The sequence below is a fragment of the Martes martes genome, assembly GCF_963455335.1.
Source record: "Martes martes genome assembly, chromosome: 8".
Classification (NCBI taxonomy): Eukaryota; Metazoa; Chordata; class Mammalia; order Carnivora; family Mustelidae; genus Martes; species Martes martes.
In genome coordinates this window covers 92,229,412-92,252,147 of record NC_137895.1, presented here as the reverse complement: position 1 = coordinate 92,252,147, position 22,736 = coordinate 92,229,412, and the positions used below count along the sequence as shown (strand labels likewise).

The window sequence follows — 22,736 nt, the reverse complement described above, 5'->3', positions numbered from 1 at the left end:
TGGCTCAGTGGGTTACAGCCTCTGACTTCGGCTTGGGTCACGATCCTGGGGTCCTGGGATCGAGCCCTGTGTCGGGCTCTCTGCTCTCTACGGAGAGCCTGCTTCCCCTCTCCCCTCTGCCTGCCTCTCTACCTATTTGTGATATCTGTCTGTCAAATAAGACCCTTTTTTTTTTTTTTAAAGATTTATTTATTTATTTATTTGACAGAGAGAGAGAGAGAGAGAGAAATCAATCACAAGTCGGCAGAGCAACAGGCAGAGAGAGGGAAGCAGGCTCCCTGCTGAGCAGAGTGCCTGATGGCGGGGCTCAATCCCAGGACCCTGAGATCATGACCCGAGCCAAAGGCAGAGGCTTAACCCACTGAGCCACCTTGGTGCCCCCAATAAACAAAATCTTAAAAAAAAAAAAAAAAAAACTCTCTTCAAATACAGCCTCATTCTGAAGTCTGGGAGGTTTAGGAGTTCAACACGAATTTGTGGGGGATACAGTTCAGCCCATAACAGTGATCTGACTCTAGATAACATAATGTGATTTGAGGAAAGGGAAAAAAATTCTGTGGTTCCAATGTTCTCAGTATGAACAAACTGAAGAGGTAATACGCTAGTTTTTTTTTTTTATATATATAACTATTGTAATAACCATGTTACTATTAGTGTGCTCCTTCTCTGTTACTATACATCCCTAATGTGCAACTTTTACAAGGTAAACATAGTCTTCAGATTATGTTAAGTTTGGCTACAAAAGCATTTACCAGAGTTTATCGAAATACCATTTGTAAAATGTATTAGGAATAAAATCTTTTCATTAACCAAGTATAACACAGTTTCAAAATTAGGCTGAATTACACCAAAGGAAGAAAGTTTTCCCTGCCACAATCATGTAGTAACTTTCCTAAAAAGTACAGTGAAGGGCGCCTGGGTGGCTCAGTGGGTTAAGATCTCTCTTTCTCTGTCAAATAAATAAATAAAGTCTTTTAAAAAATTAATAAAATAAAAAGTACAGTGAACATAATTCCCCATCTACATGTCATCTAGATTCAGTGCTTAGCAGGCCTTTGTCACATTGCTTTGTCTACCCTCTTTTCCCTTTCTTGAATTCTTTTATTTTTACTTATTTATTTAAAAGAGTTCACCTAGGGAACCTGGGTGGCTCAGTGGGTTAAAGCCTCTGCTTTCGGCTCAGGTCATGATCCCAGGGTCCTGGGATCAAGTCCCGCATCGGGCTTTCTGCTCAGCAGGGAGCCTGCTTTCTCCTCTCTCTCTGCCTACTTGTGATCTCTCTCTGTCAAATAAATAAAATCTTTAAAAAAAAAAAAAGTTCACCTGTTTGGGGAGGGGGGAGCAGGGGAAAGGATAGAGGAAGAAACAGACACCCTACTGAGTGCAGAGCCTGACACAGGGCTCAATCCAGGACCCCAAGATCATGATCGGAAGTCAGACACTCAACAGACTGAGCCAACCAGGTGCCCCTGCTGAAGCCATTCATTCATTTATTTATTTATTTATTTATTTAACTTACTTAAAAAGATTTTTTGTTTTTAAATTAGCAAGCATGGTGTGGGGGTGGGGCAGAGGGAGAAGGAGAAGCAAGAGCGCCTGAGGCGGGGCTCGGTCTTGGGATCCAGTGATCACGACCTGAGCTGAAGGAAGAGGCTTAACCAAGTGAGCTACCCAAGTGTACCCCCCCAAATCTCATTTATTTAATTATTATTATTATTATTTTAAAAGATTTTATTTATTTATTTGACAGAGATCACAAGCAGGCAGAGCAGCAGGCAGAGAGAGAGGGGGAAGCAGGCTCCCTGCTGAGCAGAGAGCTGATGCAGGGCTTGGTCCCAGGACCCTGAGATCATGACCTGAGCTAAAGGCAGAGGCTTTAACCCAATGAGCCACCCAGGCGCCCCTTATTTAATTGTTTTAAAGATTTTATTTATTTGACATTGAGAGAGCACAAGCAGAGGGAGAAGCAGGCTCCCCACTGAGCAGTGATCCAGGTTCGGGGCTTCATCCCAGGACGCTGGGATTATGACCTGAGCTGAAGGCAGACACTTAACCTGCTGAGCCACCCAGGTATCCCTCCTCTGAAGTCTTAAAGTAAACCGCATATACTTAAGTTTTCATCTTGAATGGACTTTTTTTTCCCCATAAAAACAATTCCTTTCATGCTTAATAATGATTTTCATATTATCTAATACCCTGTCCATATTAAGATCTTCACAGTTTCAATAATCTCTTTATTATGTTTAGGTTGGGATAGAGATATAGCCTAGGTTTACCAGCTGTACATATTTGATAACTTAAATTTCTTTCTTCTTTTTCTAAGCTTTATTTATTTGAGAGAGTGGGCAGGGTGGGCGTTGGAGACTGAGAGAGGGTCTTAAGCAGACTCCTCACTGAGTGGGGAGCCCAACTTGCACTGGATCTCCCAAACATGAGATCACCACCTGAGCTGAAGCCAAGAGTTGGACACTTAACCTAGTGTGGCACCCAGGCACCTCTCATCAGGTTTCTTATAATCTGGAGCAGTTCCTCCTCTTTATAGCCTTGATTTAATAGTATTCTGGATTTCTCACTTCCTCTTGGTATCATTTAAGTGGTTTCTTTTTCTCCTGTTCCTTGTAGACTGGCATTAAGTTTACTGTGGAGTGTATCATGTTGCATCAGATTGGGAGGCTTATGTCTGGTTGTCCCACTTTTCTAAGATGGATCCTAAGTTCTTTTTTTTTTTTTTTTTTTTTTAAGATTTTATTTATTTATTTGCCAGACGGAGATCACAAGCAGGCAGAGAAGCAGGCAGAGAGAGAGGAGGAAGCAGGATCCCAGGACCCTGGGATCATGACCTGAGCCAAAGGCAGAGGCTTTAACCCACTGAGCCACCCAGGCGCCCCAGATGGATCCTAAATTCTTTATCAGTTGGTGGTCTAATCACGTTTTATGGTTTCATCCATTGTTGATCACTGCCAAATCCATTTAAGGGTTGCAAAATGGTGGACCCCCCCCCCCAATCCTCCATTTTATTCCACTCCAGAGCTGAAAGTCTGTAAAGAAGTTTCCTTCATGAACTGATCCTATTTCAGTTACCGTGAATGAAGAAGGTTCATTAAATGAAAAGAGGAAAAAATGCGTAATTCTTTAACTTGCTAATTTGTAGAGAATTGGCACCGTAGCACCTTGGGGTGGGCTAGAATTGTCATTGGCCAGCAGGGGGAGACCCTTATTGTTGCCTGTGGTTTTGACTGATCTCTTGGTTTTTAATAGCTTCATTTGCACAGGATGTCCCAACCTCATCTATATTTCCCACCTCTGGACTGAGGTCAGCCATTTCTTTGTAGGAAACTTGGTTCCTTTAGTTAGAAATAGTATTTTGGTATTCATTGTTCAGATGGTTATTACGAGCACTTTTTAAACATAGGACTATGTGGTCACTTCAATTTGAAAATCTACGAACCTAAAACTAAAGGTTTTTTTTTTTTTTTTTAAGATTTTATTTATTTGACAGAGGTCACAAGCATGCAGAGAGGCAGGCAGAGAAAGAGGAAGGGAAGCAGGCTCCCTGCTGAGCAGAGAGCCCGATGGAGGGCTCTATCCCAGGACCCTAGGATCATGATCTGAGCCGAAGGCAGAGGCTTTAACCCACTGAGCCACCCAGGTGCCCCAAAACTATTTAAAGTTTTAATTATCTGTTAACAAATATCTTCAGTTAAAGACCCAGTATGTTACCACAGTGAGAACACCATTTTGGTAAGAAAATGAGCTAAAAATAATTGTGTGATGTATTCATAATAACTTGTTTGTTAGCCATATTAACATACTGACATTATAAGTGATTCCTTAGTCCAGCAGAAGTTTGGTTAGACTTGTCTTTAGAGGCATGTAAAAATCTGGTTTTTTGGTTTTTTGGTTTTGGTTTTTGTCTTGATCTGTTGATAGATGCCTGAAGAAGTAACTTTTACTCTTGGTTATTTGCTGGTATTTAGACTTTGAAAACTGCCATCCGTAATTGTTAACCCACTTTGGATCTGATATCAATATCCCAGAGTGGAATATGACTAGTCAAGTTTAACAGTTGTGTAAAAACGCTGATGAGCAGTTGGCTGCAACTTTTTATTTATAGGAGGGACTTGAAACTGCTACTCTCTAGGGTTGGGAATTTCAGAGCTTGGAAACAATTCCTGCCATTTGAGTTTGTTTATGAGTAGTGCTGGAACATAACGATAATCAAGTTTTTAATTTCTAGGTTTACAGAACAAGTTCAAAAAAGACAAAAATTCTTTGTAGCCAATAATTTCAATTTTTACATTATCAGAGCAGAACTTGCTTATTTTTAGAAAATAAGTGAACCCATTGAGGGGTGCCTGGGTGGCTCAGTGGGTTAAGCCTCTGCCTTCAGCTCAGGTCATGATCTCAGGGTCCTGGGATCGAGCCCCGCATCGGGCTCTCTGCTCAGCGGGGAGCCTGCTTCCCCTCCTCTCTCTCTGCCTGCCTCTCTGCCTACTTGTGATCTCTCCCTCTGTCAAATAAAATAAAATAAAAATCTTAAAAAAAAAAAAAAAGAAAATAAGTGAACCCATTGAGAATGTTGTGGTTCTGCTTCCTTTCCCTCATTCTCTTTCTGGTTATTCTGTAGCAGCAAGGCCTATTGGGGCGTGTATGTGTGTGAATTCTAGGAATTTCTATGTGTATGAGGATTTTGTCTAAAGATTACAAAGAACAATTTTATTTTTTTTTTTTTTTGAGAATTTTGTTTTCTAGGGTGCCTGGGTGGCTCAGTGGGTTAAGCCTCTGCCTTCAGCTCAGGTCATGATCCCAGGGTCCTGGGATCAAGCCCCACATCAGGCTCTCTGCTTGGCAGGGAGCCTGCTTTTCCCCCCTTCTCTTTCTGCCTGCCTCTCTACCTACTTGTGATCTCTGTCTGTCAAATAAATAAAATATATTTTTTAAAAATTTTAAAAAAATTTTCTTTTCCTTACTCTATTTTTACATAATCTCTACACCCAACATAGGACTCAAACCTGCAACTCCAAGATCAAGAGATGCATGCTGTACTGACTGAGCCAGCCAGGCACCCCACAGAGAACAGTTTTAAAGAAACAGGGCATTTGGGTGGCTCAGCTGGTTAAGCATCCAACTCTTTTTTTATTTCTTTCTTTTTTTTTTTTTTTTTTTAATTTACTTATCTGACAGAGACCGACACAGCAAGAGAGGGGACACGAGCAGGGGAACAGCAGAGGGAGAAGCAGGCTTCCCGCCAAGCAGGGAGCCCGATGTGGGGCTCAGTCCCAGGACCCTGGGACCATGACCTGAGCCGAAGGCAGATGCTTAATGTCTAAGCCACCCAGACACCATTAAGCATCCAACTCTTGATTTAAAAAAAATTTTTTTTACTGTATTTACCATGTACATATACAGTCTTTATCAACTATATTTGACTGCATTTGCATCTAGCTGTTTTTAATCATATTCTTAAACATAATTTTAATGGATGGGTAGAGGTCTAGGCAGCTTACACCATGAGGAAGGCAGGTATGTTGCAGGAAACAGGAGCAGAAGAGTAATAAAGAAAAAGCAGGGGCGCCTGGGTGGCTCAGTGGGTTAAGCCTCTGCCTTCGGCTCAGGTCATGATCTCAGGGTCCTGGGATGGAGCCCCGCATCGGGCTCTCTGCTCAGCAGGAAGCCTGCTTCCTCCCCACCCCTCTCTGCTTACTTGTGATATCTCTCTCTCTCTGTCAAATAAATAAATAAAATCTTAAAAAGAAAAAAAGAAAAAGCAAATAGTGCAGGCTTTTTCTGGTAAGGTATCTATCAGATATATGTGTAGATAGAGTAGAAGATAAGGCTGTAAAAAAGCTTAATTCTTTAATGTCATTATTTAGAATTGTAAAAGTTTGTTAGGAAAATTGGTTTAAAAAAATGGTTGCTTGATACAATCAGAAATAAGCTACAGTCGAGAACTTTTTAAAAAACACTATCAGTTCTACCATCTTACCCTCCTCCTAGTTCTTAGCATTGTAAGTAAAAATGTTTAATACTGCATTTCAATTGATAGTGGATTAGTTATGTATGATATCTTAATTCTATGAAGTTGACATTTAGGAGCAAGTCTAAGGGAGTGGCCCATAAATTTTGATAGGGCTTCCTAATGGTTAACCCTATTGAGCCTTGTTTCATTTTTTTGTTTGTTTAATTTTTTTAATTCTTCCCTGTTGTGAAATCAGTGTCACTTTGTTGTTTTAACTTTGAATGCAGCTGTTATTAAAGATGTATTTGAACTGCCTCAAGGTGCATCTGGGTGGCTCAGTCAACTCAGGTCTTGACCTTAGGATTGTGAGTTCAAGCCCTGCATTGGGCTCCCTGCTGCTCGCGGAGCCTACTTTAATTATAATAATAATAGCAATAATAATAATAAGCAACTGCCTCAAAATACTCCTTGTTTGAGTGGGAGTATACTTACATGCCAAACTTTGGAGGTTATATAAATATTCAGTTAATGAATTCCAGGTTAACTTTGTCTAATTTTATCTCTCTGTAGGCAGCCTGCTTCTGCAAAGTGGTACGATCGAAGGGACTACGTCTTCATTGAATTTTGTGTTGAAGACAGTAAAGATGTTAATGTAAATTTTGAAAAATCCAAACTTACGTTCAGGTAAATTACCATTTTACATCATTGAGTAAAAAGCTTGTTAGACAACTGACTGACTTTGGCTTGCTTGTTTTGTGTTTTCACTGAAGTTATTACTAATCTTTATCTCTCTGAAGATAAAGGCTCATTTTTTTTTTTTTTTTTTACACAGTTGTCTTGGAGGAAGTGATAATTTTAAACATTTAAATGAAATTGATCTTTTTCACTGTATTGATCCAAATGTAAGTAGTCTTGATGCTTTAATCCCAGTTTAAATCTGAGGAAATAGACATACATCAAGTACTCTTTTTAGCAGTAAGCAGTAATTGTTTTTCTTAACAGTTCAGAAGCTAACTAGGCGTATTTATATTTTTGCAATATTTCCTGCTTAGAACTACTTCTCTGCATACTCTTTTTGTTCTTGCTATCACTGTTTGGACTAGGGGCAGTGTTCTTGAGGCTTGTCTCAATCTAACTTTATAGAATCTTAAAATTACTCTATGATTGTATCGTATTTAGTTAAATTTTTTAAGGTTTTATTTTATTCACCTGTGCAGGGAGGGAAAAGTTTTTTCCAATTTGGGTAGCTAATGAAATTTTTAGTACTCTAGGGGATGTTTCTTTAAGTTTAGAGAAAATGTAGGGAGAGAAGTTAGAAAAGAGAGTTGAGGAATGACAAGTGGCTTTCTATTCTATAGTGATATTGGAGAGAGAAATGGTGTGATAGTGCTTTTGTTTTTGTTTTTAGGATTCCAAGCATAAAAGAACGGACAGATCAATTTTATGTTGTTTACGAAAAGGCGAGTCTGGCCAGTCATGGCCACGGTTAACAAAAGAAAGGGCAAAGGTATGTTTCTTTTCTTTTTTGGGGAGGGAAAGTTTAACATTTTTATTTTAAGTAATAAAAGACACATTTGTTTGGCATGAGGAATATATTATTTCTGTTTCATAGTTAAGTGTTATTAAAGTCTTGTGTTCTATGTTTTTTTCCTTCTTTGGGTTTTATTAGTTATAACTTAAACCAATGGTGGTCAGAATAAAGTCAGTCACTAGTTGTTGCTTACTGCCTCTTGCTGAATTGAAGAGGCAGATTTTTCTTAGAAGGTTTTATAAGTTCTATGGGAGCATATTTTGGTGCTACAAAAAAAAGTCAGTTGTATCTAAGAATAGTTCTTAGCAATGAATTTTGTTTGTTTTTAAAGTAGACTCCATGCCCAATGTGGAGCCTGATGTGGGGCTTGAACTCACAACTGTGAGATCAAGACCTGAGCCAAAATCAAAAGTCAGAGGCTTAACTAAAACTGAGCCACTCAGGTGCCCCTGTTTTTGGTTTTGTGTGGTGGGGTTTTTTTTGTTTGTTTGTTTTAAACTAGGATTTTTCAACAACTGTGAAAGGAGCTTCGTGAAAGTATTTTGCTGCATTTGACCTCATTCTGATTTTTCTAGTCTATTCTTTTTTCATATGTTAATTGCATGTCTCACTAGTATGAACCCACAGTTCCAAAAATACAGTTTTAAGGTATATAGCTGTAAGTTTAAGTTAACGTAATCATAGAATTATGTTTGTATTGATCTATAGCTTAATTGGCTTAGTGTGGACTTCAATAATTGGAAAGACTGGGAAGATGATTCAGATGAAGACATGTCTAATTTTGATCGTTTCTCTGAGGTAAGTTCTTATAAATGCATTTTGCCACCTCAGTACATTTCTATGTGAAGTTAATTTGGTTTTAAAGCACCTGTTGATATTGAAAGCTTGAATGATTTTACTTCAAAGGTCATTCTGCAGCAAAACAAAGTAAGATCTTAACAGTGGTCATTTAATCCTGACATTTAACATTCTTTTATATTTTTAAAAGAGTTAGTGGTAAGTACTAAAGTTGATGCATACAGACAAAAAATTTTGTCAGTGTAGTGTAGCTAGTTTGGTGGGGGTTGTTGGTTTGTTTTGTATCTAGTTCTTACTCTAGCATTGAGATTGATTTTTTTTTTTTAGGAACATGGATAAGTGTGCATTTTAGAGCCATGTAATATGAATATAAACCTTTAAACATAAAAATGGGTAGTGAGGTGTGCATGATGAGTGGTGTTTAGGGATGTTCTAGTTTGCAAAATCAAGGAAAGGATTTAAGTAAGTATTTTTCCAAGATGTCCTCCAAATACATATTGCTATGGCCAAAGGAAAAAAGTCATCGATCTCCCTTTAGGTATTATGAGGTAAATGTACAACAGTAAAGCTGATTAGAAAAAGCATATTAGGTTGTAAGTTGAAGATAAAATCCATTTCATGGCAATTTGAAATTTTAATTGACTGGATTTTGTTTATATTTCCTCTTTGAAAACTAATAGCTAAACAGTAGGAGTCTTACATGCAATTGCTTATTCAGCATCTCCTCACATGGTTGTGGCACCTTGATTTCAAATTAGAGGGAAAGGGGGGATAGGAAGATTGTTTTCAACTATGCTATTCCTACTCCTGTTCCTACTCCTTACCTGTAGTAATTGGTCCCAGCTGTGCATGACAGAGCTTAACACTGTCTCTTTCACTGTCTCTGTCCAGTATAGCATTAACAGCTATCTTTTGTTCTGTTTTTTTGTTTTTACCTCCTTAATAGCTCTTGAGTGTATTCAGTTCGTTCTGTCTCTATTGCCATTGTATCCTCAACAGCTAGCATTGTGCTTGGCACATTTTGAGCATTTTTTCATGCTCAAAGAAACTTAACCGATGTGTTCAACAGTTCTATAGGGAAACTCTTTCCTAGTTATTCGATACTGGGTTGCCCAGAACTTTAATACTGAGCAGTTTTATGGTTAGGTACCTTTTTTTTTTTTTTTTTTTTTTTTTTTTAAAGATTTTATTTATTTATTTGACAGACAGATCACAAGTAGGCAGAGAGGCAGGCAGAGAGAGAAGGGAGGAAGCAGGCTCCCTGCTGGGCAGAGAGCCCGATGCAGGGCTCGATCCCAGGACCTGGGATCATGACCTGAGCCGAAGGCAGCGGCTTTAACCCACTGAGCCACCCAGGCGCCCCTGGTTAGGTACCTTTTAAAAGCTCCTTCTAACCCTAAAGTGCAAATAAGCATGGATTCTGGAAGTTTTACATTTTTGTTCATAAAGTTACATATGGTTATGTGAATATTTAAAATTGTAAAAAATTTACAGAACAGTTGTAGCTTGGGGACATAAGTCCCTTCCCATCTGTTAATAGTTTAGTTTGGTTATGCTTTATGATCAGGAACTAAAGATAGGAAATTAGTACTTCATGTAAGTATGTTCTTTTGTTAGTCCCAATGTGTTGTGAGTATACAAGAGTATTTGTATATACAAAGGTTATTACTCTCCTTAGTATATACCTTTTATTTCAAGAATTACATATATTTTCTGTTTATAACACATTACTTATTCCTCTTTAGTCTTTGACTTAGTATTCGGGCCTTTTTATACAGCCTAATCATCCTGAAGGTCTTTATTTTAAATCATTTATTGATTCTTCGCAATATTTAAAACTAATGAGAATACCATAATACACGTGCCACCTAGCTTAAGATACAAAGCTTTACAACTACAGATGAATCCCATTCTTCTCTTTAGGCACCAGAGGTAGACACTGTTCAGGATTTCAGTATTTAATTTCTACATCCTACATAAATATCTTGCTGGATAAGTTCTAATAACTTCACTTTTCTTCAATGAGAACTTAGTTTTCCTACAAGTTGTCAGGATTTTATGTGATTACCTAGATAATCTACCTTTTCAGAAAGGAAGGTGCTTAACATTTGTTTTGCTTCTTTTATTGGTGGAAATCTTTGACAGGCTTAAGGTTTATTCTGGAGCTTGCAACCTAATAACTAGGGCTTAATTTATAACATCAATTTTAAAACTAATTTTTACACTTCAAATAGATGATGAACAACATGGGTGGTGATGAGGATGTAGATTTACCAGAAGTAGATGGAGCAGATGATGTAAGTCTATAAATTCTTTTCTCTGTTTACTTAAATAGTAAGAAACAATGTATTTATAGGTTGTTTCATATAGATTCAGGATTGCTTTTTTTTTTTTTGCCACTTCTTGGTTTCTGTTTTTGTTTTTCTCTAAGAAATACAGGGAAAGAAATTTTTGAAATGTGCTCATTTTTGAAGGATAGGTATCTGCTAGGGAACAGGTGTCCCATGATTAGTTTGACTAAGTTAAACAGGTTTTGCAGCAGGATTGGTCAGAAACCATAAAGTAAATAGATGGATGTTGTGAATCTGTAAGAAGGATAAACTAGATCACTTCTCTCAACATTCCCTCAGCTGGCATCCTGCTAACATCTTCAAGAAAGTTGCTCAGTACAGTTTGAAAAATACTTAGACAATTCAGCAGCTAGGATTGGAATTCATTGTCTTATGTCAGTCCAGTGGTTTTCAGTGAGCCGTTTTCCTCTTCCATTGAATGCCAAGAGAGAATAGAAACCATTCTATGCCAAGTTTCAATCTGGTTGATAGGAAGGGATTTAAAGGATGAGCACCAATCAGAAGGCACACAACTTACAGGAAAGTAGATCCTCAGCTGTATGTCTCTTCATCTTAAGTAAACTTGTTCTTAAGTCCAGTGATTAAATTCATAAGCTTGATACAATCACATATCTTTGCTACTTTAATAAAAGTTCAGTGCCTCAGTTTTTTAAGGCAAACTGTTAGTTAGCAGAGTAATGTTTAATCAACTTGGTAATTCTTAAAATTCTTCCTTCTGCAGGATTCACAAGACAGTGATGATGAAAGTAAGTATCTTTGTAAAAAAGGTGTTTACGCTGTGGTATTTCACATCAAAGACCACAAACTCAAAATAGAGATGTTAACTTCTTTACAGTTCTTGGAAGAAAAGTTATTTCTTCACTGCCTCTAATAAGATATCCAAAGCAGAAATTTGAATGATTCAAAATTTACATTAAAAAAGACAAATACTTAACCTGGTAGGGGTTAAGGTGGTTTTTCCAGGGCGAGACTTATCCATTGCACTCTGGATGTGCTGACCCCTGCGATTTCCCCAAATGTGGGAAACTCAGCTGCATAATTTGTGGTAGTCGGGGACTGTGTTTGCGCTTTCCCCTGTTTAAAAGAAGAAAAAAAAGACAATTCCCTAGGAAACTGTTTAACTCTGTTGTTGACCTTTTTTTCCCTTTTCTTTCTTTTTTTTTTTTTTAATAAAACTTTGAAGTTGATTATTTCCTTGTACTTCATTGCTAATCTTTTTAAAATCTTTCAGAAATGCCAGATCTGGAGTAAAGAATATTGTCATCACCGGATTTTGAGAAAAGAAAAGTAACTTCTCTGCAAGATTTCATAATTGAGAGAATTCCTGAGTCGATAGCTCTAAAGGCAGATGCTGTATTTGCCTCCTTTAACCCATTTTTCAACCTGTTTGTTTTTTTAAAGGCTTCACTAAGGGTTGATACATACCATTGTATGGGGCAGTTTTAAGTCAGCTAAGGCAATAACCTTATGCATGAACTTTCCCCAAACTTCCATGATGCTGTTGAGGTCCTAGGCAATTGACACAGCAGTTGTGATAAATAAAAACATTTCACCTCAGTCTCCTTTACTTCATAACATAGATACTGACATGATAGGAAGCTCTTGGCTTAGAAGAAAGATAACTAAATTTTAGATTTTAGAAAATGGACTCAAAAGTGGCTGATGAAACAAATTGGTTGATACCTTAATCTTGGTAACTTGTCCTCTGGTATATCCTCCAGGATTATTCCACTAAAGTTTTTATTTTTCAAAGAATTTACTTCACATTATTGTAAGTAATCACTTGTCAGTGTTCCAGATGTATCTTAGCTAAAACTAGTGAATGCCCTAACTTAGATGGTTTTGAAGCCTGTACATTTGGTATTGTTTGACCCTTAAACTTTTACATCTCTTAGCATGGAGGACGAAGAAAGGCTGTACATTGTTGCTTGAGAGTCTGTACATTTAGACCAAACTGTATTTACACTGTCAGTATGGCAAATGAGTGAAAAAAAATGTTAATACACTATTGGATTTTTTATTCCTTTTTTTGATTCAGCTTGTCCCAGGCTGAAAACCTCAATTTATGTTCATGACAGTGGGGATTTTTTTTTTTTTTAATGTCTACATTCTTTCTAATAAACTGTTGGAAGACTTTTTTGGCTGTCCTTTTAAGTGTCTGGTTTACTGTAATTTCATGTATTACCATTTACTGGAATGGAGTTTTTATTTTTACCTGAGGAAGAATTTGGGAATATTCCTCTGTTGGGGGGAAAAAGGCTTGCTGTAATGTCAGGAAACCTTTTAAAAGTGGATCTGTAATAGCAAATTGTAGATGCACTTTGCAGCGGTTGGAAAAGAAAGTGTTGTGATTTGATTGAAATAAAACTAAATGTGTTGTCCTCCTGTATATCTTTGAGCTTCTGCATTTTGGCAGTTTTTATTCCAACTTCTCTGTATTTGTTATAGCATAGAAATGGTTTCTATTTCAGTATTTCATAGAAGTGGTTCCTATTTCAATATTTCTTTATGTCTGACATTAAGGATATGTGTTACAGGCAGTATTAAGTGCCGGGGATATACAGACAGTCCTTTAGGTACTTGCTGTGTGCAGGGAGTCACAGGCTAGCCACAGGAGATAAATACTGAACAAAAACTTGAGAGATGGGGAAGTATGCCATAATAGGTTTGCATAGGGCATTATGGTGATTTAGAAGGAAAACACAACCTTTTCCCCTTCCCCTGTTAAGTATATGACTCTCCAGAGTGATACTCAAAACCATTTTCTTGAAATGCTACAACTAGAAAATCTACTTTGCAGGCGGCCTGGGCATAACACTTGGTATTCAACTCTGTTTTATTATGTTACAGAAGTATAACATGGGTTCTGGTTCTGTTAAGGAATGCCGTTTCTTCAAAACCCTAGATTTTTTCACATTGGGAGGTATGTTTGAACTTCTATAGTTTTTTTTAAGTTACTGTTTTAAACTTGGTTTCCTTTGGGCACCAGCTCTTTCTGTCCACAGGTCCCCACCTCTTGCAACAAAAAAATAACAAAAAACTTGGTCTCCTTTGGAGCATACTGAAGGCATTAGTATGACTGATAAGTGTAGCTCTTAGTTTCAGGGAAGTATTTTAAAAGTTGAACTACAGTGACGCCTGGGTGGCTCAGTTGTTTAAGCAGCTGCCTTCGGCTCAGGTCATGATCCCAGCGTCCTGGGATCGAGTCCCACATCAGGCTCCTTGCTTGGCAGGGAGCCTGCTTCTCCCTCTGCCTCTGCCTGTGCTCGCTCACTCTCTCTCCCTCTCTCTCTGACAAATAAATAAAATCTTTTAAAAAAAAAAAGAAGTTGAACTACATTTTTAGTCTAGTTCTCTTTTGTCAATGAGTTCTAGAAATTAAAGATTCATTAAGGGTTCATTGGTTTTATCACCAGCCATTAAGCTGTAGCAATAAGAAAGTATAGCTTGATGGATTTCTGATTGTATCCTGTGTCTCCTAAGATTTTCTAAAGTTATTTTGTGTTCAAACACTTGAATAGGATTTTATTACCCTTATTGCTCACTCAGATACCAAGCCTTGTGTATGGCATCAGTAGGCCAGAACTTGAGGAGAAATATTTGTCCTTGTTATATCTGAATTGTAATTATTGCTTTAAAGAGAATTACTGGAGAGAGGATCACTTGAGTAGATTTTTTAAAAATTTTTATTTATTTTACAGAGTAATCACAGGTAGACACATGTAGGCAGAGAGGCAGCCAGAGAGAGAAGAGCAGAGAACCTGATGTGGGGCTCGATCCCAGGACCCTGGGATCATGACCTGAGCCAAAGGCAGAGGTTTAACCCACTGAGCCACCCAGGCACCCCCACTTGAGTAGATTTTTAGTTTGAATAGCATGTATTCCCATAGTATGTCCATTTGATATGTGGTGAATACAGGTGCTTATATGCAACTTCCTAAACTGTAAAGTCACCTCCAAGGAAGAGAAGGAAGGCCGTTAGTTGCTATAATTGCTTGAAGGTTTTATCTATTAATTTAGTTTGAACTGGTTTTAATTTCTTCTCTTTGATGGGAATCTTTTGATAAACAACTGATATTGAACATCTGTTTGCTAATCTCAATGCTGTTGTTAACAGTGGCTCACTAAGCATGAAAACATGAAGGCTGGGAAAGAAAGGTGAGGCAGACACCTTGTCTGAGGCCTGCTCTAGCCCCCTAAGTTATTTTTTCCTAGTTTATGCTATTCAGGCCTGTGGATTTGAAATTTAGACATTAACCACACCTTAATAATCATCATTGGAGGTCTGTCTCCCAGAAGAGGGACATCATACATCACCAGTGAATCTCCAGTTCTTAAGATAGCACCTGACATGTAGAGGCTTAGTAAATAATTGCTGAATAAATACAGCTCAGAAATAGCATGGGTAATGTTTTCTGAGTGGGTCTGGAGCTAAGGAAACGTTAATCCAGTAATTCAGATGTCAAAAATAAAGGTAAATTTGCACATTGGCAATGGGACCTGGAGAAAGATTTCCAGAGATAACACAGCTGGTCAAATAGGGTATGATGACAATTCATATAAGATACTGCCAGTTTTGCTTTGGTCTTAGCAGTCTTTTCTAAAGTAAAAACCAAATCCTGTCACTTTTTTATAAGTTCTGTTGTCAGTAGTTTCGTTGTTTATGTGAAGAACCTATCCAGAACTTTAACCAAAATTTCTTTAGCCTCAAATCCAGTGACCTTCACTTTTCATACTCCATTTAATAGCCCGTTTCCATGGCTATGTGTTGAAATGATCCTAAGTTCAGAAGTAAGAGAACTAAAGTTTCTTCTGCTATGAGAACAGCCTTATTGAGTATATTTGTCCTTCAACTATTCTTTTATTTTTTAGAAAGATTTTATATATTTGTTTGACAGAGATCACAAGTAGGCAGAGAGGGCAGGCAGAGAGAGAGGAGGAAGCAGGCTCCCTGCTGAGCAGAGAGCCCAATGTGGGGCTTGGTCCCAGGACCCCGAGATCATGACCTGAACTGAAGGCAGAGGCTTTAACCCACTGAGCCACCCAGGTGCCCACCGTTGTTCTTTTAAAAAATAAAGATTTATTTGAGAGAGAGCATGAGTGGGAGGGGCAAAGAGAATCTAAAGCAGATTCCATGCTGAGCATGAAGCCAAACAGGGCTTAATCTCATGACCCAAGCCAAAACCTAGAGTTGGATACTCAACCAACTGCATCACTTGGGTCCCCCAAGATTTTACTTTTAATCTTAGCACTCAACCTGGGACTTGAACTAACAGCTTGGAGATCAAGAGTTGCACACCCAATGGACTGAGCCAACCAGGCACCCCAACCATTGCTCGCTCTTTGTTTTCAAAACTAGTAAGCCTCACAGCTCTAGTTTCATCCTCCTTTCTGTTTCCCTGTGGTTCATCTCGAGTCCAGTGGTTTTCAGCATAATCAAAATCATGGGGCTTTGTAATAAAGTGGATTCCTAGGTCCCAATGCCAAATACACTTTAGTAGGTCCATACAGGGACCAGGAATTTCCACTTTAACTGATACTTGACATAGTGATTTCTGATGTGTGATCCCTGGGCTTAGCATCCGTCTCCCATAGGAACTTGCTAGAAATACAAATTCTGGGGTGTCTGGTGGCTCAGTTAAGTGTCTGCCTCCAGCTCAGGTCGTGATCTCGGGGTCCTGGGATTTAGCCAGCATCAGGTCCTCTACTCAGTGGGGAGTCTGCTGCTCCCTCTGCCCTGCCCCCCATCTTGGGTTCTTTCAAATAAAATACTAAAAGAAAAATACAAATTCTAGGCCCCCAAATAGGCCTACTGAGTCAAAATGAGAGGGTAGAGGCCAACGATCTGTTTTAAGACCTCTTAAGTTTGACAGTGACTTTTAGATCGATCTAAAATGCAGATTCTGAATTGGTGGTACATCAGCTCTGTCCAGTGTGACTTATGCTTAAATTTTTTTAAGAATATTTTTTATTTATTTGACAGAGATCACAAGTAGGCAGAGAGAGAGGGGGAAGCAGGCTCTCTGCTGAGCAGAGAGCCCGATGTGGGGCTCGATCCCAGGACCCTGAGACCATGACCTGAGCCGAAAGCAGAGGCTTAACCCGCTGAGCCACCCAGGCGCCCCCAGTGTGACTTTCTGACAAAGGAAATGTTCTACATCTTTATTGTCTGATAGAGTAGCCAGTAGCCACATAGTTACCGAGAATCTGACATGCGGCTAATGTGACTGACATACTGAGATTTTAATTTTTCTAAATTTAAATAATCCCATGTATCTAGTGGTTGTCATAATGGCTAGAGTAGATAGACTTAGGTGATTCTGATGCAGATTGTTCCTGGCCCATTCATTGATACAGTTTATTAATCAGATCTTACTAATGCTGTGGGGAAATCCTCCAGTCATAAAGTCTAGAAGCTTATAAAGGAAAAGTTCATGAATCTGACATTAAACATTAACATAGGTCAGAGCACCTTGTTGGGTCAGTTGGTGGAGCATGTGACTCTTGGCCTCAGGGTTGTAAATTTGAGCCTCATGTTGGGTGTAGAGATTACTTAAAAGTAAAATCTTAAAAACAGAGGTCCAAAAATGCTATTAGGGGCACTTGGCCAGCTCAGTTGGTTGAGCATCCAGTTCTTTTGAGAGTGCAGAGCAAGAGAGTGCACCAGCCAGGTTCAAGGGGCAGGGGTAGAGGGAGAAGCAGACTCTCCCATGGAGCAAGGAACACAATGTGGGGCTCAATCCCAGAACCATGGGACTATGACCTGAGCTGAAGGCAGACACTTAACCGAGTCACCTGGGTGCCCCTGAGCATCCAATTCTTTTTTTTTTTTTTTTTTTAAGATTTTATTTATTTATTTGACAGACAGAGACCACAAGTAGGCAGAGAGGCAGAGAGAGGGGGAAGCAGGCTCCCTGCCGAGCAGAGAGCCCAATGCAGGGCTTGATCCCAGGACCCTGAGATCATGACCTGAGCCGAAGGTAGAGGCTTAACCCACTGAGCCACCCAGGCGCCCCCTGAGCATCCAATTCTTGACCTCAGCTCAGATCCTGATTTCAGGGTCACAAGTTCAAGCCCTGGGCTAGGCTCCTTTAAAAAAAAAATGCTGTTAGGTTAAGGGATAAGTGATGTACTAAAAAATATGTAACAATATTAAAAAGCATTTGAAGGGCACTTAATCATGACAAGCCCAGAGGAAAAGTAATGGGCAAAAGATAGGAACAAGTAATCTGAAGAAATAGAACTGGCCAATTAACAGGAAAGTTCTAGCTTAGTAGAAATCAGGGAAATGCAAATTTATTCAGTGATTTCATTAATATAATATTAGCCACATTTTTAAAAAATTTGGAAGGATTCTGGAACCTGGTAAATCAGCAAGATGGTTTTAGAAGACCATTTAGCAGAATCTCGTTTAAATGAAATAATTTAAGCCAACATTCCTTGGAATCTATGAAGAATCATTAGTGTACACAAATATGTGTACAAGATTTTTTTTCATCCGTTGTTGCAAGAACAGTCACTTGAAAACAATCCAAATGACCATTAATGGGGTCAAATAAATTACACATTCTTTTTTTAAAATCAATTAATTTATTTGACAGATCATAAGTAGGCAGAGAGAGAGGAAGGGAAGCAGCCTCCCTGCCAAGCAGCCTGATGTGGGGCTCAATCCCAGGACCCTGGGATCATGACTTGAGCTGAAGGCAGAGGCTTTAACCCACTGAGCCACCCAGGTGCCCCTAAATTACACATTCTTAAGCATAATGTATAGTCATGATCAATAAAGTAAATGTATTGGGGCACCTGGCTTGTTCAATCAGTACAGCATGTGGCTCAATCTTGGGGTTGTAAATTTGAGCCCCATGTTAGATGTAGAGATTACTAAAAAAATAAATTTGAAAAAATTTTTAGTGGAAGTGTGCTTCCACTGAGGTTTAAAAAAGTTCCAGGGGCATATCTATGTTCTCTGTATATGGAATGGATAGAAAGTGAATGGGGTATAAAGAGAACTTTTCAGTGGTTATTTCTGGGAAGGAGGAGTGAGTCTTTGGGTTAGTGATACTGATGAAAGGATTTACTCTTACCCTGTCTATCTAGAATGTATATTCATGTGTAAAGAAGGAAAAACCAAAATTGTAGTTTTACAAGAGAATATTGGATTTCTGAGCCAGAACTTTTTAAGGTTTGGGATTTGGGAATGAAATTTGGGGATGACTGAGGAGTTAAGATTCTTAAGTGAAATGTGAATGTAAAACTAAGTGGAATTAAGAAGCTAAGGAATTCTGAAACTACAGTAATGAATGGATTGTTTTCATTAATCTGGAATAGCCCCAAATGATAAGAAATGTAGAGAAAAAGACATAGTCAACACCCGAGTACTGGAAGAATATGGGGCATGGCCATTGTGGAAAGCAGTAAAACAAGTTGTTGGAAAATGCAGTTTTGACTTTTAAATGAGTAAGGTTTTCAGTCATAAATTATGCAATCATTTGGAATTAATTTCAGGTAAGAAGCCAAATTAGGTCTTTGTGGCTCCTACTGTCCCATGAAAAGTAGCTTGTACTTCACATAAAATATTTACCTTAGTCTATCTGGGAATCAAGAAACATGAAATAGGACCAAAACATATCAGAACTCTAAAATAGATGACACTGTTCAGAAAGGCTTATTTCATTCCAAGCTAATCAAGTTCATTTACATTTATTTTAGTATGATTTACAAATTTAGCAGATTCTCCAGTTTCACAACAGGACATAAACTTGTGAGGGTAATCATTGACAGCAACAATAAAGTTGAGCATAGTGGGGAAACAGCTCATCTACCTTAACACTGAAAGTATTTAGAATTGGAATGTGATTCAAAGATATTTAATGATAACCCAAATGTCCAAGAAAAAGTTAAATTACTTGATAATCTGCTAAGAGGACAAAGAAATGTGTGATACATTTTAAAAGGTCATGAGCTTCAAATAATCTGGAAACTTAGGAAAATCTTTGACACCTGGGTTTAGTTAAGTATACCGATGGTTAATAAAATTTTGGCAAGGACCAAAGTTGGTGATGCAAAATGAAAGGATCTTAACAACTAAGTCAACAGTAAGTAAAATTACTAGCTAACACAAATACAGTACTAATAATGTGCCACGGATTGTTCTAAATACTTCTTTCATTATTATTAATCTTAAGTCTCAAAACAATCCTATGAGATTATTCCCATTTTATTATCTCTTTTATAGATGAGGAAAGTAATGCTCAGAGATTTTAACTTCCCGATGACATCTAGTAAGTAGCAAAAACGATTTTAACCTAGACAGTCTGGCTCCAGTGACAGTACTCTGAGGGCTATCTTGACCTATCTACAGAAACTTCAACTCTAACAATTGAGGGAGGCTAATAAAATATATAGGACCCCGGGGCGCCTGGGTGGCTCAGTGGGTTAAAGCCTCTGCCTTCGGCTCGGGTAATGATCCCAGGATCCTGGGATCAAGCCCTGCATCGGGCTCTCTGCTCAGCAGGGAGCCTGCTTCCTCCTCTCTCTCTGCCTGCTTCTCTGCCTACTTGTGATCTCTGTCAAATAAATAAATAAAATCTTTGAAAAAAAAATAATATATATATGTAGGACCCTATTAACTGGGATGCCGCCCAGCGTAATGGAAAGTGCATGGATCATAAATCAAAAATGTGTATCATGTCTTATGATGCAGCCCACTGAAATTATCTTTGATCCACCTTTGCCATGGGATGAATTCCTAGTTGCTAAACATTACTAATTGGTTCTTTTCAGTCCTTATTTTATTGGTTATTTATTGTGATTGATGCTATTGACCACTTTCTCAACATTCTCTTTCCTGATTTCTTTTTTTTTTTGTCTTTCCTGATTATTTTTTTAAGATTTATTCATTAGAGGGGCGCCTGGGTGGCTCAGTGGGTTGAGGCCTCTGCCTTCAGCTCAGGTCATGATCTCAGGGTCCTAGGATCCAGCCCCGCATCGGGCTCTCTGCTCAGCGGGGAGCCTGCTTCCCTTACTCTCTCTGCCTGCCTCTCTGCCTGCTTATGATCTCTGTCAAATAAATAAATAAAATCTTTAAAAAAAATTTATTCATTAGAGAAAAAGTGGGGGACAGGGGAAGAGGGATACCAAGAATCTCCAGCTGACCCCCTTCTGAGTGCAGAACCTGACATGGGGCTTGGTCTCGAGTCAGATGCCCAACCAAAAGCGCCACCCAGGTGGGGTGCCCCCCCCCCAGGTGCCCCCGCCCCGCCTTTTTTAAAGGTTTTGTTTGTTTGTTTTCCATTTTAGAGATAGAGCAACCTTGAGCAGGGGGAGGGGCAGAGGGAGAAGGAGAGAATCCACAAGCAGGCACCCTGGCTGAGCACAGATCCAATGCGGGGCTTGATCCCAGGACCCTGAGATCATGCCTGAGCTGAAATCAAGAGTGGGCTTCTTAACTGACTGAGCCACCCAGGTGCCCCTCTCTTTCCTGATTCTTCACATTATGGTCTCTGGTCTTACTCTTCTGTTGCTTCCTTTGCTGTTTCATTTTTCTCTACCTGCTCCTTACATGTTGCTGTTTTCTTATATTCTTTCCCTCTAATTTTAGGCAAGATTACCATAGGCACCCCAAACTTAACATTCTCTTCCTATTTTCTCCTTTAATTTTTTTTTTTAAAGATTTTTATTTATTTATTTGACAGACAGAGATCACAAGTAGGCAGAGAGCAGGCAGAGAGAGAGGAGGAAGCAGGCTCCCTGCTCAGCAGAGAGCCCGATGCGGGGCTCGATCCCAGGACCCTGGGATCATAACCTGAGCCGAAAGCAGAGGCTTTAACCCACTGAGCCACCCAGGCGCCCCTCTCCTTTAATTTTTTGATAGCTCTATATGCCAAACAAAACTTTTTCACAATCATGCAGAAAGATGAGAACCTATGGGAGCTGGTGGGAGGAAGTCTGGGGAGTTAGTGCCATGATGAACTCTATATAGCCATGTTTGTTCTAATAGATCAAGGGTCTCTCCAACCCAACCCCAGATAGCTTTGAATAAAATCAATACTACAGAAAAGGATGCCCTGGTCTTTCTGGTTTTCCATACTCAAGGAACATTTCCACACACCTACCTCAGCCGAGTCTCCACTTCCATCCAAAGAAAGCCCTGAGATCTGGCTCTTGCTAATCTCTTTACTACCCTTTCTTTTTTCCTTCACCTCCAACCTTCCTCACCTGCAGTTAAACAAAAGGAGCATACCGTTTCATGCAAACGTGGGCTTGGAATAGTCTTCCTACTGTAGCCTAGGAATTACTCGGGTTCACAACAGGTATATCCATCTCTGTCACTTTGAGACAATTCCCCTACATCTCTACGTGACTCAAGTTTATCCCCTCCTCCTTCCTGTACCCATTATATCCTGTATTAATCAGGACCCATCACACTCACTGCATTGTTTTGTGTCTTTAAGAGGGAGGTCCTGGGTGGCTCAGTCCTTAGATCAACGGACTCCTGATCTCAAGGTCATGAGTTCAAGCTTCAAGTTCTTAACTTTAAAAAATAATAAAATACAGGAGGTCCTAAGTCTTAATTATCTTTGTTTTCTCAATGCCCGGCACACATCTGTTAAATGACTCAGTTACATTAGCTTCCTACGTTGTACAGTTTTAAGTGACATAGAGTGTCCGTATTCCTGACCTCCGAAACTGCCTGGAAGCTTCCAATTCCACTACTGCGAAAGAATAACCGTGTTTTGAATCTAAAGGCTCCTGACTTTCCCAAGGTCACCGTCAGGGGTGCTTCCCGACTCCATTACTGCCCTAACCCCCACCCCTGAAACCGTTACTGAGCCCAAGGTCTTATCTAAGGTGAGAGCCCAAGGACGGCCAAAGACCGCCCGCATGCTTCACAACAGGAACTCGGCCCCTTTCGAAACGTAGTTCCGCCAAGTACTCTCTCCAACTGACATCCTTGTTGCCCAATTATGTTTCGAGGCTCTAAGGGTGCCTGACAATGTCCAATAAAAAAAAGGAATTCAGATTGGCACCAACTTTGACCAATGGTTGAAAAGATCAGCGATTATTAACCTATAGGAGCAGCACTGAGAGTGATATT

The 22,736-nt window shown here is 39.2% G+C and overlaps 1 protein-coding gene across 2 annotated transcripts in view; it reads left to right on the top strand.

Moving 5' to 3' along the window:
• The window catches only part of PTGES3 (prostaglandin E synthase 3), a 23,928-nt gene extending 10,900 nt beyond the window's left edge, over positions 1-13,028 (top strand). Inside the window, exons 2-8 of one of the 2 annotated variants that reach the window (XM_080810885.1) lie at positions 6,530-6,643; positions 6,792-6,861; positions 7,368-7,466; positions 8,199-8,288; positions 10,523-10,585; positions 11,361-11,385; positions 11,871-13,028. In XM_080810885.1, coding sequence (XP_080667011.1) covers positions 6,530-6,643; positions 6,792-6,861; positions 7,368-7,466; positions 8,199-8,288; positions 10,523-10,585; positions 11,361-11,385; positions 11,871-11,890 — 481 coding nt within the window. In that variant the 3' untranslated portion in view covers positions 11,891-13,028. The remainder of the gene's footprint in view (positions 1-6,529; positions 6,644-6,791; positions 6,862-7,367; positions 7,467-8,198; positions 8,289-10,522; positions 10,586-11,360; positions 11,386-11,870) is intronic. The other variant, XM_080810886.1, reaches the window with a different exon arrangement.
• Positions 13,029-22,736: the final 9,708 nt, after the last annotated feature.